General features: G+C 42.5%; 1 protein-coding gene across 7 annotated transcripts in view; it reads right to left on the minus strand.

The window, feature by feature from the left end:
• Nucleotides 1–18,566, minus strand: part of FBN1 (fibrillin 1) — a 217,648-nt gene that overhangs the window by 198,404 nt on the left and 678 nt on the right. For 6 of the 7 annotated variants that reach the window (XM_048867767.2, XM_048867769.2, XM_048867766.2 and 3 more), the window contains exon 2: nucleotides 18,200–18,485. In XM_048867767.2, coding sequence (XP_048723724.1) covers nucleotides 18,200–18,375 — 176 coding nt within the window. In that variant the 5' untranslated portion in view covers nucleotides 18,376–18,485. The remainder of the gene's footprint in view (nucleotides 1–18,199; nucleotides 18,486–18,566) is intronic. The other variant, XM_075133110.1, reaches the window with a different exon arrangement.

Raw genomic sequence — 18,566 nt, forward strand, 5'->3', positions numbered from 1 at the left:
ACTGCCCTGGAGCCAATGATGTGAGAAGCCTTGGGAACCCCAACAGAAGCAGCTGGGACCTGGCTTTTTGAAGCCTGCGTGGCAAGCAGGATCCCATTGGAAACCTCCTGGTTTCCACTGGAATTTCATCAAACTTGGCATGTTCCTTCAGAATGTTTCAATTTCAACAAGTTTGCATTTTTTGACAGAAAAATCGTAGTTTCTGACTAGCTCTAGTGAGGAGATCAGTGTTCAATTCTCAGCTCTGCCACAGATGGCCTGCGTAACATTACCCTGTGTGCATCAGTCTGTCTATTTATAAAATGGGGATAAGGATTCCTGAGTTGTGAGCCTAAAATTCATTAACATTATGAGACACTCAGATACTACAGTAATAAATACCATAGAATAAATACAATAATTGAATGAGATTAGAATCTAGTCTACTTTATCTTCTGTAATGTTGTGATAGTAATACATAGGTTGGACTAAATTAATCAATGATTTAAGTGGACATAACTCCATTGATTGCAATCACTTACGTTCCTGGCCAATTTTGGTCACTGCATCTAAATATATAGATCAAGGCCTATAAAGTTATGTAAGTCTTGCTTTTCACCTGCTTATACTGAAGAAGCCATGTCAATAGTCTAGATATGCCAGTCATATTCTTCCCTTTCCTACCCTTCCCTCAGTACAATCAAATTTAAAGAGGGCAACTGAATTACACATCTTACTTCATAAGCAGTAACTTGGGATAATGAAACAAAATTATAACAAACGACTGGAACATTTATTTTGAAGGTAAAGAAAAAATGTAAGAGGGACAAAAGCTCATATTTAAGTAACACTTTTTGATTAAAGTATAGATCTATAAAAACAAATAAGATATATAGTACAATAAACTGTTTGTTGTCCACGGCAAGTTATGAAATGGAGCAAATTCACCAGGTTTCTTTTTTAAATATACTATATTTTAAGATCACTTATTATTGTCAACCAGTTAATTTTTTTGTTATAGCACAGTCACAAGGTCATATAGTCAGAGGCTATAGAGAAACATTAGCTTTTAACAAATACACCTTCAAAGCACAATGTTTTCGAATAATTTTTTGAAATTATTGGTTACAGCCACGAATGAGGCATTATGAGGCACAATGCTAAGGAATATAACAATTTCTCTGACTGGCGTTACATGGAGAATGCATTTTTATGAAAAGGTAACTTATAGAAGGTCTTTACTTTTGATTGAAATAGGTGTCTTTTTAAGAACAAAGAAGTTGCCATATTCTTCTTCCAACACTGGGCAACACCCAGTGTTCAAGGGAAAAAAAATCCTTTTAATGCAGCTAGGAAATGTAATGCTGTCTATAGGGGAACACACATGCCAGACCCCAGTGGGAAACCATGCTTATACACTGAAGCAGGCCATTCAGTTATATTATTATGGCCTTATTTTGTATAGCTACAAGTGGTTCAAATAATAATAAAATTACCCAATTTCTCCCTCCCCTCAACCCAGTGTTCATCTTGGTGACCTACTCTGGAAGTGACTTTCCCAGATCACAGATTGTACACTTCATAAAGAAATACATCCTAAACTTACCGCCGTTAATTTTCACAGAGCGTCCTCTTGTTCTCGTATCATGGAACAGTGTAAAAAGGAGGCACTGAGAAATTCTACACTTACAAACCTAATGACTCTGACTACCTCTGTTAAGCCGCTCGCTCCATCTCTCTTCTACTTTGGAAACTAAACAATCCAAGTCTTTATTATACCTCATCATAACTATCTATCCAGATATTTATAATGCACCCATCAGACAACTTTCTAGCTTACCAGAGATAGACACTGTTGTGTAGATGAGGGTGTACCACTGTAAATTTACAAAACTACATCATCCTATTTTCTGTGGGGGGGGCATTTGGGGAGGGGAAGAAGTTCCAAGTGAATTTAGTGCTGGGAAAGGTGCTAGGACAGTCCTGGATCCTGCAGTCCTCTTTCCAAAGAAGGGGTCTGCAGCAAGTGGGCTGTGATCTTCCGGTAGCTTATGAAGCCTTCTCAAGTAGCTCCCTGTCAGCTCTTCCCTCTCTCCCCATCCAGCAGCACCAGTGGAATTAGCAGATTTCTCTCTCTCTGCATCACCTCCTGCTGCGTCTATGGCAAAGGAAGGTACAACAGAAGGCAGAGAGACTCTTTTTACTCCTGCTCCTATTGCAGCTGATAGTGGGGAAGGGAGGGAACAGCACACACATACACAGCCCCCCATGGGTTGAAAATGAAGATCTCCAGTGGCTGGCCCCCTCTCTCCCCAGGCCTGAGGTGGGATGAAGTTCTCCTTGCCTCTGCCTCACTCCCCAGGCCTACGATCACATCCACTGCGGATGGGAGGGGAGGTATATCGATGGCAGCCCCCGCAGCCTGCAAGAGAGATTGAAGGAAGAGCTACAGCAGCTCCTCTCTCCTCGCAGAGGGCACTGTGAAGTGGACAGAGTAGTGAAGGTCTCCTCTGCTGCTCATCCAGCTACCCTCCCTCACCACAGTCAACAGATGAAATGGAGGAGCAGCCAGGACACAGAGAGGGAAACGCCAGAGAGGTGAGCTAGAGAAGCAGTCAGATATGAGCACAGCTATGGGCTTTGGCTGATATTCTGGCCTGCTTCCATATTCAGCGAGCATGCATTGCTTCTTTTACATAAATGCTCATTACCATCAAATCCTTCAATTCCTCGCTCTTCCCTATCAAACCTATCATTTGCCTCCTTAAGTTTCCCACCCAATCCCCCAGCCCAGTTTCCTCTGCTCAAATGTCCCCCTTCTCCCTAGTCTGGGTCCTCCATATATCCCCCCCTCATGCTCTGGTTCCCCGCATCCCTCCTCACTACATCCCCCAGTTTTCCTCTGCCTAGAGCATGGTCACCAACACACCCACAGCCATAGAAGCATGGCTAGAGTGACCCCCTACATCACTCTGCACTGCATTACCCTATACCAATATGAGTACAGCAGGTTGGTGCTATGCTGTAGATATGATCTCTGTAGCCAGTCCTCATCTAGAGAGGACTGCGTAGAATGCCTCTCCCACAAGTCTGCAATGTCTCCAGTTGGGAGAATGAAGCCGCTGCTCAGGAACGCAGCACAGAGAACAGAAAATCAAGAGTCTCCCAGACAAATTGGGAAACTGAACAAGTCTGGATGACGGAGGGGGAAAAAGGGGGAGGGAGGGGGGAGTCAGCCAGACAACCCACTAAAGCACAAATGACTTAGCTGTACTCTGGAAAAGAAGCAGAAAATGCACCATTTTCATGAATTTATACACACAAAAGGGAGCTACTCTACTGCTTATATTGTATCTCATCCCCCTTTTGTCTAGCTCTTACCTTCCAGACTGTAAATTTTTCAAGGCAGAGACTGCATCTTCCTGTGTCTCTATTGCACCTAGCACAGTTTGAGTACTACCCTTTTAAATAAATATAATTAATCAGAGTGGGAATGTAAGAGTTTATGTACAAAAGAAAAAAAGCCAGCATGGGCAGCTCATACATCACCCCAAAGCTGCTATTGGCAAAGAGGGTGATTTGGACGGTCAGCTTCACCACACCTCATGAGAAACATGAAGACTATCCCAAAATCTTCAAATTCAGGGTTATATTCTGCTATTCTTACTTCCACCTTCCCCCTCAAGGAGTCCCATCAAAGTCAATGCAACCACCCACCCAGCATAAGTAAGGATGGCAGAATCTGGCCCAAAGAGAGCACATGCATTTTGAAAACTTAGACTACCATATTTTCAAAGCCTTAAAAAACAGTGTGGGGGGAGGAGGGGAGACACGGAAGAGGCTGCATTTTTCAGAGTTACTTATATACTCGCAAACCATAAAGAAGGCTTTCCCTGATCGCATGGTGGTGAAAAAAGCCATGACTGAAGCCCACAGCTTTGTTCAAAGACTTCCAAAATAAACAAATTCTGTCTTCAATTAATAACATGCGGGTGAAAATGCAGTAGCAAGATGAGTTGAATTATTGTCAAAAGATGTTAGTCATCTCCTGGAAAACTGATAAATGTGTATGAATGTTTTTCTCTTTCAGTTTCCATTAACTGATACATGAGATGACAGGCCTGGTGATACTTTTGCGTCTGATGCTTGAAGACAGTAGCTCAAAGAAGGCCATTTCGATAACAATATCATTAAAGAATGCAGGATGTATGTATGTGGTTAGCAAGAAAGGGAACACGCCCCATCTAACACTGGACTTGAGGCTTCATTGCTCACCATCCTCAGCAGGCACCCTGTGAAGCAACAGACTCAATATGTCATGGGAGTAGTGGCAAATATTGTTAATTGCATAGAAGTCAGATGCCTTCAGCATCACCAATGCTGTCAGTTTTGTGTACATATTAGGTACATTTCTATGAAAGATGCCTAGAGCGTTGGATAGATACATTTGTCTTTCAATAAAAAATCTCACCCTAGAATTTTGGACAGTAACCTCCTACCGCACATCATTAACAACACCTAAGCTCATTACATTGGACTAATATAAAACTTAAGAGATCTAAAATGCAACAAAGTAGCTCAATGAAAAGACTGGAGAGGCCTGAACTAGAACATGGTAGGCAGCAGAGCAAGCCACAGTGCCCTATCCACATATCTCAGCTGTGTTCAGACCTCTGTGGGGGGGACTTGATCCTTCAAGAGCTCTGCTTCCCACTGACGTTACTTGGATATGAACGTTTGTCAACTAAAACTGGATTTAGACCACCAAATCTTCACTGAGTTAACCAGGATGGTTCCCAGGTCTCATTTCTCAGAGGATCAATGAATTTCAAACCCCATCAGTAAATATGAGAAATGGATTATTTTTGCCAATATGCCCTTAAACTATGAAAATTTATCTGGCATTTTAGTTGTGTAGAATCAAAAAGATCAGTAGGCCTCAGGCACTTAGAGTCAGAAATGGCTTGATGGCAACTCAGTCGTCATCTCTACCCTAGACACTGAACTCTTCACTGTTTAAACTGGTTTTAAAATAACTTTTTTCTCACAGAAGAGGACAAAAACACTCCTGTTGTCTGGAGAAAATATATGGGTGGATGGGGAGATGTTTTGGAGGGAAAAGGAAATCATGGTCCACATTAAAATCCATCTGCCATCTCTTGCTGCTTAATCTTCCTGTTTCTGAAAGCCTTCTGGAATTTGTCATAATTGTTCTAAGCAGGCAAATGCTGACAGTTTTTCTCGCTTTTTGCAACATATTTAGTACTGTGGACTGGCTGCAAAGATATGCACTCCTAACATGTGAAAGATGGAATTAAAGGATTTTTAATAAGAGACTTAGGTACATACGAAAAGCAACCTCAGATCTCTGTGATGGTATCTGTGAGCCCAATCCTGCTCCCACCTCTGAGAAACTGCCAGGACAGAGACACAGCAGAACTAGTCTGGAAAGAGAAGGTACAAGATTTGGGCCAATACATGGAGTCCTCCCATACTGCGTACAACCGAATCTGGTTCTGAGGTGACTCCTTCTACAGCTGGATTGGGGTCGGATGGAGGTAAAGCAGTGGCAAAAAGACAAGAGGCAGGGGCAGAGCTGATAGACATACTGCTATGTAGACACAATTGACCTCTGTGGAGGGGTGCAACAGCAGAGCATTTCTACTGCGAAGTGAAGGTTCCTTCGCCCATCATCCCCACAGAACTACCTTGCATCAAAGCCTCAGACTTGGTGCATGTGCAAGGACCTGGGCACAGATATACAGTGCTGCTTCTTCACAATTTTAACACAGGTCTAGAAGAGAAGCAGCAAATCAGTGACCCTCTAGCCAGTGCCCCTCCAATCATGATTATGCATGCACAACATATATGATGTACATCCATAATCATGATACATTAGGCATTCATGAATTGTTCTTTTGTTTCATTAATACTACCCTAGTATCAGCTTATTCTGATAGCCATGATTGTTCAGCGACCCATCATCAATGAAGTCCTGTATTATACTATCTGCTAGTTCTGCTACATCTCTACACTGTGCAGCACTGTCCCACTGTTTTGTCTTCCTTTCATCAACCAGTTCCTCCTTTGCCACTTCAGCTTCACCCTGAAATATCGCCTGGGAGCGGCTGCCTGCTTTTTTTCAGAATGGAACTTGCTTACAGAGAATCTGTTTGAGAATTCGTAAGAGACAGGAAGATTCCATGAACCAGTGTAGCAGAGTCACTCCAATATCAAGCACCATCAACCAAGCACTATGACTGCCGAATAGTGTGACAGGAGCTGGGGAAAGGGAAGAGTTTCCCTTAATGAGGCAGCAGCAGGAGTGGGGAGAATTCGATTCCAGGAAAAGGTTGGTGGCATGTACACTGCTGCCCTTCCTATAGGTTTTGACGGGCGAAGGCAGATCTGAAATGTAGCCAGACTAGTGTAGGAGCCCCATGGTGAAATCTTCCCGGGGTGGTGCTGAATGTTCACATTCCCCAGTTGCCCTGGCCATGACCCTTCACAGAAAACACAGCTCATTACTGGGGAAGACACTGCCCATCTGTGCATGAGAGTTGCTGGCACTGCTGGGAGATGTACCACAGACAGACAATCTGCCAGGAGCACTGCCATACACTAGTCAAAGCTGGCGTTTCCCAGGGATGAATCAAACGTGGGTTTGGAATAAATTAGACAGAGGCTAGACAGAGTGGGCAGAGTAAGGCTGAGAGAGTAGCAGAGACAGTTTGCTTGCCAGATAAAGACTGAACTGAGATGGAGAAAAAGCAGTTAGTTAAACTGGACAAGGGGAAGGATGTTGTAATGATCAGATACAGTACAGGGTGAAATCTCTAACCTCTCTGCTCCCCATTCTCCCCTACCACAAAAAAATGCACCTGTACTCTTATTTTCAAGGAAAAGTTTGTTGATGTTAAGAATGTTTTTTCTTAATTCCTTAGCTCTAACAGTTGGCATATGCTTCATGTAAAAAGGCAGTTTCCTGGTGCCAAAGATAAAAATCAAACTAATACAACAGGCCAGATTTTTAAAGGGGCCTCCATCCAGTCTCCTCCTTCTCTGAGCAAAGTTGGTGCCTGCAAACACTGCACCCAAAAGTAATTGCAGAAACAAAATTGACCACTTAAACATGGTACTTAATTATGAATGGAAATGAGGTCTTTGGCTAAGTGTTCACATTCACACATGCAGTTAAAAATGCCTGGCCTTTACAAATTTCGTTCAATGTGTTAAAGTTTATCCAATATGCCAGTAAATTCCACTGAAGAATTCTAAGTGTATGCAGGGTTGGCCTTATTACCCTGTTTAAAGCCATCTATAATCATAACATTACCTGTTACTGTAAAATGGCTTTGCAGACACCTGCGTGTGCCTATCTGTGTGCAGAGCTCCCCAGCTTCCTGCGGTGGGGCCCATTTAACAGCTGATGGGTAGCTTCACTGACTGTTGACTTGGACCTGAAGTTTTAGTCCAGGCTTAACCTACTCCCTCAACTCCAACAAAACTGTGAAGCAATGAACTAGAGCTTTAAAAATCATGTATTTCCATGACAGCTGATTTTCCACACATCCCACTGCTAATTAAACTAGTTTTGCCAATTATTATCCTCAAGCAAAATGAGACATTTTTATCATTGTGCTTTGTCTAACTAAGATCTTGGTCCACCTGGGGGCTGGGGGGAGAGGGAGAGTGTGTTGAAAACTTATAACAGCAGTGTAGAAGAGAAATCCATGAAAGCATTCAGGTCTCAGTACAAACAACCAGAGTGCTCAGCCACAGTGCTTATTATCCCATAAAGAAGATATTAAGCATCTGCCCCATGTCACCAAAATCTTGTGCCATGTTTCATGCACATGTATGTGTGACACAGACAGTCATAAGAGATCCTGTGTGATTTTCTTCCCCTGTAGTGTGAGAGTGTGGTATGTCTGTGCCGTGCAGTGAGTTTAACACGATAATTACTCCTCACTCTCACAGGACGGTACTACTGTCCCAGAATCTTGGCTCAGTTCAGCTGAGGAAAGAACAGACTTAGTAGCTCCAGGGGTGTCCTTGGCTCTGCAGTCCTGAGGCCAATGCGCATGTCAGGAGCTCAAATGACCTACAAGATCTTTCCTTCAGCAACAAGGAACATCCTGCAAACCCCAGCTCCGATCACACTGTGCCCACTAAAATACAGCAATTGGGTGATGGTATTTGACATCATGGGGACTCTGCTACACTGGTTCACGGAATCTTTCTGTCATCATTTTGCAGGGACAGATTCATCTGACCTGACAGCCATGCATTGTTCTCACCACTTAGCCATAGAATGGAAAATTCTTAGGCACATTCTCTCATTGTTCTACATGCTAATGTCAGTGGGTCCAGCCCTAGACCCAATTTATGCAGTGGTATGAGGCACATGAGCCCCAGCATGCCATGGAAACTAATGGCATCCTGGGCCAATCAAGCATGGTCCATAAAAGGGAATGAAGGGTCTCCCATGCATTCCATGAGCAAGAACTATAGACATGCTCAAGGGACGGCATACCTCAAATCCTTCCTCTCACCTCACCTTTTAGGGACAAGGCAGATGTCTGTAGTCACCCTGATGTAGGTCCAGCCGGGGAGAGAGGGAGGGACTAGGTCAAGGTTTCCGCACCATTGCCAATATTCACACTTTGGTTGCTAGTGATTGGGGTCAATTGTGGGAGTCTCTTACAGTCTCACAAGGAAACAGAAGCAGCTCAGGAATTTTGCGGGATTTGCATGGCGTTTCCCGCTTCAGCCGCTAGAGGCTGCTTGCACACATCTTGCGTACTCTGAGTAGAGCAGGCAAAGCACAGTACAGCTGAGCAGCCTCTCTCTGAGGACAGCAGCAGTAGTCTCACCTCCACCACAGGGCATGAAGGTGAGTGTGTGTGGGGGAGGGGTTGGCGGAAAGAGTCCAGGGGAATCCACCCTACCCCTGCAGGCTAGAGACTGGTAGCACCTGTTGGAAGCTGGCAGAGGATTGGAGCTGCAGGATGTTGCCGGAGAGGCATGGGGCAGGAGAGTGGGGGACTGGGAGAGACAGCCAAGGAGGGGCAGGAAGGGTTGGTGGCACTGAAATGGAAGGGAAAGGAGTAAGTCAGGGAGCAGGTGAACAGGGGAAAGGGGACCTGAATGTGTGTGCACACACTTCGTATGCTCTGAAGGTTGAATTTTCAAGTTGAAAACATGTTGGGGGCAGTGGAGAGGCAGGGGGAGCTCAAAATCCAGACAGATGGCCCACACAGCATGATTTTGGGAGAGATTTTCAAAGGCACAACTGGTCCTTGAGAACCTCCCTGCCATTGAAAGTTAATAGGAACTAGGCACCTAATTGCTGTTCATGCCTTTGAAAATGTGCCTGAACTTCTTCCTCAACCCCTGTGATTTTTAGGCCAGTCTAAGGGTGAGAGGACTTGTGGTTTTTGAGTTCCTGCTGTTAGCAATACTGTTCCTGTGTTTTTTAAGTAAATTAAATATGTTTGGTATGGAGGAGTGGGAAAGGGCTGCTGCTAGTGGACACTCTACTTTAGCCCATTGAGGGTGACCACACAGCAAGTGTGAAAAATCGGGACAGGGGGTGGGAGGTAATAGGAGCCTATATAAGAAAAAAAGACCCCAAAATCGGGACTGTCCCTATAAAATCAGGACATCTGTTCACCCTAAACCCATCCCACCTCCAACAGCCACAGGAAGGGAAATCAACCATCTTTAGCTTTGGAGTTGTCAATCAACCCATTGTCTTTGAGGCACGTGCTCCCATTCAGCATCTCTCTCTAGCAGACTGCTGTCCAGTCACAAAGGAACCTGCTTTCCACACTCCTCCCTCCCGAATCCAAGAACAAAGAGGTCCACATGAAACAGGACATTCTGAGATGAGTTTGTGGCCCTAGGAAAAGAGGCAGGGGAAGGATGTGCGGCTACATATACATTATATGGACTCATTTGGGGAGTGCTTCCTTCCTCCTCAGAAGTGGTTTAGCCTCAGCAGCTGTGCAATCCAGGTGGATCTCTCACCTTTGGTGCATTCCATTCTGTTTGACCCAGGAATGGGCCCAAAGTGACTTCCAGCCACCAAACAAGGGGAGAATATTACTCCTAAGGTTTTATGTCCTGTAAGACATCAAATGGTATTACAGAGCATAGTAATTGGCCTGAGCTGGAGCTCTCAAGAAGAGCTATTGAAAGGTACTTCGCAGTTCACTTTAGACATGGGGACGAGCAAAAAACCAAAAACAAAACAAAAAAAAATGTTCTATGCAGGAGACTCTCACCTACATGTCTCAACCACCTCTGTGTGTCCAGGGTTCCTCATGGATCTTCAGATATCTAAAGGTTTAGGGGAAGAAGATCCCACTTCCAGCTTGGTGTGGGAGGAATACAAATTACTCCCCCACCCCAGAATGATTCCTGGGGGCCTCTATGAGTCGAAGTTCACTAGTTCTTATGAGGGTTTTTCCAAACAGTGGTAGGACATGGCCCATGTGTCTTTTCTCAATTCATTTCTATGGAAAGGAGTTCTCTTTGGCTTTGTTATGCATACAGTTCAACAGTGCTTTTGTTAGGTCCCCATGTTGTCAATGTGCTAGTAATCAGATGCATCTAAATGCACAGATGTGTCCAAAATGACCCCATTAAAGTCCATACAGAGTTAAATATGGAACACAAGTCATAACAAACAAGACACTCTTTGTACTAACTAAGCAACACTTTTGCTGAATGGCAGCATGCCAATGAGGGGACAAATCAACCTGAGCAGAAAACAAAGGCTGCAACTTTATTCAACAATAGCCAATGTAAGAGGGCAGGTAGGCAGCCCAAGCCAAATGTCCCTCCTACTTCCTCCAAAGAGGCTTATAAGGACGTAGGCCTACATCAAATTGCCAGGGTCCTCGAGCCCAAATACAGGTCCAAACTACCCGGAATAGGTGTGTTCAGCCCCACGCAGAGTATTTTGCCTGGGTAATGAGACAACCACATGAAGTCAAGCTGAATCTAGCAAGCAGCATGCAGACTGGCCCCCAACCAAGAATGATCAGTATTTCATGTACCACGTGCTGGGTAATACAATGAGAGGCCTCCATGTTTCTAAAACTAGACTGTCTTTATTAAAAACTATAAACATAGGTGCCGCAACTTCAGCTACAATTCCAGCCATGTGCACACAGACTGGCTTCCTGGTGCGTTCTCCAAACTCTTCCCTCCTGCAACCTGTGCACCTCCCTTCAACTTCCAAGCAGATTACTACAATCAGACTCTATTCTGCCACTGTTACTCTTCCTTCAGCCCCATTCCAACTAAGCATGCAGTTTCTATACACTGGTTACCACTCACCCGTCTTTGGGTGAGCACTGCCCATCTGACCTAACATGGTAAACTGCAGCAAATAAACTGTCTGCAGATGGACACAAATCAAAAGGTACAGTCCTATGGGCAAGGCAATACAGGAAATAAAAAAGACACCAATACAAAATCAGAAGCCATAACACACACATGGATACCAAACCATGAAAAGCCAACACCCTATATATACACCCTACACATCCCCACAGGAAAATGATGCAATGGAACAGGCACGTGGAAACAGATTCAAGTCCCATTACATATCTAGCCCTGACTGAAATCCTAGCAGACCCCACTTCTGACCTGCCAATCACCTGGTCACATGTAGCCAACCTTGCACATAATCTTTCCTAATCCATGACAGACTACTGTGTTTCACTTTCCAGGCTACAGGGCTAGCCAACACATCATGAAACCCCCAGCCTGTTGGGCAGGCAGAAGGTGGTCCAATCAAATACCCTGTCCAATGGCCAGTTGTGACCCCCAACTTGCAGCCTGCTAGGCAGCCTGCCATGGTCTATCCTGTGCAGTCAATTAAGCAGGCAAAAAAAAAATCTCACCCTGATCTGCACATCGAAGTGTCTTCCTGGCAAAGTGGTACTTGGTGATCAGGCTTCACCTGATTGCCTGGAGCCAGTTTTACAATATTTACGTTACAGCCATGTTTCACCCTGTATCACAGAGCAGCTGTGCTGCATTCGGTTTACTATAGTCTGTTTACTCTCTCTGTTCTAGTTACGATTTATTACTGATAACCTATAGAATAACTTATTTTTTTCAGTTGAGAATTTCTGGCTCAACTATCAAATAATACACAACCAGCATGTCAAAAGAAATTTGTGCCTTGTCTCAGAGTCCGGTTAAAACATCTACCTTTGATAGAAGACAGACAGACAGACATGCTGGGGAGCAGGGTGGCTCAGGGGTTTCGTAATGGAATATATAGCCTCCGGGTCACTTGCTGGTTGGAATACAGCCCTTAATGGTATGGACTTGATTGCTTTTCAGTGATCTGCCTGAAATTATTTGGATGGGTCCCCGATCCTAAATTGTGATCCACACAGGCCCAGGAATCTGCCAATACAGATCACAAAGCAGGATCTTTGGGGTGTCTTGCGGATCCAGTTTATAGATAGCTGATGGTCACACCACAATAATTAGAAGTATAAATGGAGAGCACAAAGACCTCATGGACCTGGAGACTGAATTACTCTCTCACCCCTAGAAGCTCCAGAACAAGACTGACATATTGGCGTGGGGATACTTGCACTACTACTGGCTGTGAATAGAGGACTCCAGGGCTATCAGACAACTTTCACTAAATTCACGGAAAAATAAATATTTTAATCAAAAAAACCAACAGACTAATTAAACACAGCACACAGAGGAAGGCATCTGCATTATCAAGGATTAAATGCGATTTCTTGCTTTCTTAAATTTTCATGCTCCAGAAAGTGTTGGCACTGGTTAGCACTAGCCACAGCAAAGGTAGACCTTGCACATGCTTTCGTGCAGGGCTTTGTATATGCTTCCCCAATCCCACATCACACCTTTATCAAATGGTATCATACTTTGTTTTTTAGGCACGAGGGGACCCACATGTGCATTAGGGACTAAGCCAAAAATCTCTTCACTCATTTCATTCTGAGCTGAATTAAACCTCAATTCATGTACAGGAAAATGTAATTGTAACAACCACCATCAATGGCAAGTAGACTCAGGGACAAGTGTAGTACCTGAAACTACTTTTAACTGTCAAAGGCCTTAATTCTGCCTCAGGATCTGCTAGTACTGGAATCCAGCATACATATTGGCTTTAAATTGTAAGATCTATTGGACTTGAACTATGCCTTCCTCTGTGTTTGTAAGCCACCAAACACAGACTGGTTGCTATCACATTGTATATTAAAAAATATATATATAGTAACAGTTTGTTTATTTTTTTAATTGGCCAGATTTCAAGTTGGTGGTGTTCCCTCTTAAGTGCTGCAATTTACATGAGATATATACTAGCAAACATCTTTGAAGCCAAAAGACCCACTTTGCCCTGCATTTACATTCTTTTCACTTTGTTCCCAATTCAAAGTTTTCAGCTTTCAATTTAACTCAGGACCAGAGCCGGACACTGACTGGGTGTGGCATAAATGAACAGCCAGAGGTGTGTAGGCCAGAAGTGGTAAGAAAAATGTTTGAGGTTTTCAGTATAAACCAATATTTACCAGTACGGTAAGTCTGCTTTTCTTCAGCAGGTTTTTAGTGGCAAGTATTGGTTTTAAATGAAAACCAGAAGCCTTAATTATATATTAGAAAACTGGAATTATGTTATAGATTTATAAGACTTATTTTATTTCAGTGAGCAGTGATGCAAATGAAAGACCAAATCCTGCCTGGTTTATTCAAGTTTATTTAGGCCCTGTAAAACCAGTGCATCTTGCTTTCAGGAGTAAGGCAAGCAACATTTAATCCCAAAAGGATAATAATCTGCTGTAGGAGAGTTTCATTTGTTTCACTCAGAGTTTCATGAATCAGATCAGTGCCAACTATTCTGTTCTGTAATATTCACTATCATTTCCAATTTAAAAAAAAACCAAACAATCGTGCAGTTCTAGTATGAATTTATTTAATTATGGTCTTTAGAATAATCTGTTATCTCATGGTTCAGCTACCTCAAAGAAAGCTTAGTCATTTTAAAATTTCAGTTTCAACTGATTGTTAAGCTAGGTATTACCCTCATCCACCTTATACTTTGAGAGGAAGCAAATAACCACTTATCTTTTTTTGTAACTGTTCCACTTTTTCTTAAAGTTACAAGGTCTTTGCCTCATTTTGGGGAGAAATTCTAATCGATGTAGATAACAAAACAAAACAAAACATATCTCTGCCATTAAGTCCAAAAGGGACCAGATCACAAGAAACAATTGACTTTTACTTTATATCCAAGGGTTAAGTTTACACATCATGTTCTTCAAGTGTATATTATTTAGGAAGTTTCCCATTGGAGGCCCAGTCCTGCAGTACTTACTTGGGCAAAACTCCAAGTGACAACAGTGAGAGTTTTAGGAGTTCAATGGTTACAGGATAAGACCCTTGCAATATAATATACTAACAGTCTTTAAAGCTCTTGGGACTCTTCTGGATGAAAGATCTATCTATACGCACATAAGGTGTTTATTATTTTAAACATGCTATGGGGTAAATCATAATGGATTCCAGAGATACTGCAACTTGGTAAACAGACCTATGTATTTGGATGGGGAAACTGACACAGAAAAATCAAATGATACTTTCTGAAAAAACAGCTACTACCTTGATAATAGTTTTCTGATCAACTAATAACAATATGAAACTAGCATGTAAACATGCGTGTTAGATTAGAGGAACTGATTTAAAAACACAAAGGATTCAGCTTTTGCTAAAATGCCATTTGCTCAATGGCATAATGGTTGAGTCAGAATTCTAAGTTACAGGACAAGCAGCAGGCTTGAATCTTAAAGCTCAGGCTAACACAGAGGAGCATCTGCTCCAGTTAAAGCCCTCTTCTAGCTTTCAGCCATCTCATCAGCATAACTGATGAAACAATGATAGTGAGAAAGAAAATAACCAACTTTAAATTTGCAATAAAATACAGAATTAGTATGAAGTTAGATACAAATTAACAATAAACCCTAATTGTATTCTTTTACATATAAAACCAAACATCTGCCCATAGAATCTTAATATTTTTAAAAGCTACATGCTTTTCAGTGTTAGTTTAACCAAACACTAACTATAATTTTTTCCTCTGAAAATCTTGCAAGAGGCTCCCATGTCCATGCACTGACAATCAATAGCAGAAAACACTGTAAAACCAGATTCAGACTTACTCTCCCTCCACCCAAAAAAAGAGCTATCTGAACTATAGTAACACGAAAACAAAGTCTACCATTATGATTTATATTATAATCCTCAGAGCTCCAAAGATATTTGTACTGATGGACAAATAGAAAAATAATGTGAATGTGTCTTCTCCTAAGTCAAGTGAATTTTCTAATCATGTTTTAAGTCTATTTAACAACCACTGATTCTCTGTCTAATGTACCTGCAATTCCTATATACTCAGGGCCTATTTTCCATATGGATTTCCACAGACTTAACCCCAGCCCTGTCTCTTAAAATGACAGCTCTTTTTAAGAAACTCATTTTGTACGTTAGACTGCCACACCAAAGAATGTCTGTGTTTTCCAAATTGGAAATGTCCAACAGGACTTTTCATAACAATGATAAGGATGTTTATATGGCTAACAGAAGAAAAGATTTCCAACTTCTTAAACAATTTGGTCACTTTTTACTGTTGGCCTTAAGTATGAGGTGCAAAAAAGGGACTAATAACGACTGAATGAACTAATGATTTGTTTTGTGTTTTTCTGGATCAGAACCTTTGGCAAAATGCTATAAGCTTGTTAAGTATCTGCTTTCCAGGACACTAAATCAGAATTGTAATATTCCAAATAATTAACCAAGCCATGGTCAAATGGAATGTCTAAAACTAATGTTGCTGTTAACTCTAAACTCTCGTGTTGTCTAAAACACATCAACTCACGCACAAATATTTCTTATGCAATTGCTGCAACATATTTTATAAATAAAAGATGTCTAACTCATGAAGCAAATCACAGGACTAGACAGTTGTGCTATTTCTTCAGTTTTCAGCAGTAATCAGCACTTGCAATATCATCTTTGAAAAAGCTGTTGATTTCAACTGTTTGTTCTTTTCTATTACTTTCTAAACAACCCACAAAAAGACAATGATGGTTATTTTCAGCAAAGCAATTGTGTCTTCCAATGCACACATGCAACTCCCACTGAAGACAACACAGAAGGCAGAATTTGGCCCCATGATTAAGTAATAGTGTTTTTCAACTTGATACTTTAATTCAGAACCCAAATTATGCAAAGGGGGGAAAAAACGGTTGAAAGTCATAGTACAAATAGTAATTATCTGTCTGAAAAGTAATTCTCTAACCCTTTGAGTGCTTTTATTATTTACAATTATCTTTGCAATCTTTGCTTGCAAGTCTTGCCATCAACAGCAGTTTTGCCCAAGTAAGAAGTGCCAGAATGTGCACTGCCCAGCTCTCTCTCTGTTGACAAGACACCTGGAAGTAAAACAAGAGGGTCTGACCATGCAAACCCAGGTTGTTGAGACTATTTGGATGAGTAAACACTGATCACTTGACTATGCTTTTTTGCAAGATGATGCCCAGAAAGGATAAAGTAACTTGAGACACCTCCTCACTCAAGGAACTATAAAATTACCACATTGCACACTTACATATAGATATACGTCATGATCATTATATGCATAATTTGGCAAAAGAATGAATTCCATGTATCTAACCCTCTGAGAATAAAACTGTAAAGTTTCCTTATTAGGCAAATAATGAAATAAGGAAAAAATATAAGGCCCAATCTTGCACTTCTCATTCAAGCAGAACTCCCACTGATTTCAAGAGAAATATTGGCAAGATTAAAGACTGCGAATTCAGCTCATTTGTGGTGCCTGCTAATATCGATATAGCTAGGCTTGTATCAGAACATTCATATAAACTCTATTTTCAACCGTTGAGAATTTTGCCCTGGTGATGGGGCAGGAATCCACATTACACACCCATACAGGGATGAGGTATTATTTTGAGGTTTCCCATTTAACAAAACAATTAAGTTTTGAAATGTGTTGTTTCAGCATTTTTAAAGATATTTTGTTTTACAGGTTGAAATCTTTAATATTGAAAATAAACTACTAAGACTGCACCATGACATTTCACCATGATTTTATTACACTTAGGAGTACTTCGGGCATATGCCAATGTAGCTACTAATACTAGATATTAATAGCTCCAGAAGAATGGCATTGTGAGAACGGTACATATTTTATACATCAGACCACAATGGTACCAAATGAGCAATGATACATATTACAAAATGGTCTAGATAGGCATGACAGCCCATAAAATTGATCTGAAAGGGCAGGAGTTATGGGCATTCTTTTTTAGGCAAACAATGGGAGTCCTGTGTGAACAAGGAATGATGGACTGGCCCTAATTATTCTTTAAAATGGGAGTGGAGGTTTTTCTATTTTCTTTTCTAGAAGTTAAATTAACAAACAACAAAACATTAAAATATAATAATCTTTAATATGAATTCAAATTAACAGTTATCAAAAAAGCAAAGACTGGATTGTACAATCCTGGTTCATCCAAATCTCCCACTAAAGTTCCTGGAAGTTTTGGGCACACAGGGAATGCAGAATCAGGCCGAAAACTTGTCCTTACCAGTCCTGTTGTGCACTGCGTGTAATGTAGTGCACATGGTATGTCTAAGACCAGCTAAGGACAGAGCAGCAGGGATCTCGGCCACAGCCTTAGCTTGGGCTTTCCTTGCTTTTGTCAGCACGATCACACCCTTTTACTGTATTTAATAGGCGAGGGCAGGATATTGCAGATCAATAGGAACCACTACCCCACACTCCGGAGCTTGATTTGGGGGGAGTATAATCCACCCCAAACATAAGAGAACAGAGACAGCCAGATCTTGCCTCCTTTCAACTTCAGCGGCGCCAAGGAAAGTACCATCCTAACTGCACTAGGTCTCACCAGGCTGGGTAATAACAGGGGCTTTTCTTCTACTGTAACAATCGAACGTGTCCCAAACTCTCGGACGTCTGACCTCCCTTTCGCTGAAACCCACTGGGGGAACTAGGCGCTGCGAAAACACTAACAAGTCCCGAGGATGGCGCCACTTCACAGCAATTCCCCGTCTAGCTTTAAGGTGCACCAGGTTCTGTTATGTACGAACACCCCGTAGTCCCCCCCAATCCAATTACCCTTTGAGCGCATCGTGCCCTCCTCCGCCTCCTCCTTGTCCTCTCCTCTTGGCTCTACTGGCTCTGGTTTCCTTCACGCTATCAGCCTCCAAATTCCCTTCAGCACCTTCGCTCGTATAGGAAGATAAAAGCACTGTAAATCCCAGGGCGAACTTCAGCAGCCTACCCAGCCGCATCGCGCCGCCTCCCTTCTCCGGCTCGCCGGGGCTCGGGGCGCTGCAAGTGGCTTCTCCTTCCTCCCCAGCCGCCTAAGTCCGCAGGTCCCAGCCGACCGACTCCCGATCAGCTGCAAGAGGAGAACGCAGGGGAGGGGAGGGGAGGGGAGAAGAGGGGTTTTCAGTGACACGGAGCGAGACCTCGGCCATTC

The sequence above is a fragment of the Caretta caretta genome, chromosome 10 (assembly GCF_965140235.1).
Source record: "Caretta caretta isolate rCarCar2 chromosome 10, rCarCar1.hap1, whole genome shotgun sequence".
Classification (NCBI taxonomy): Eukaryota; Metazoa; Chordata; order Testudines; family Cheloniidae; genus Caretta; species Caretta caretta.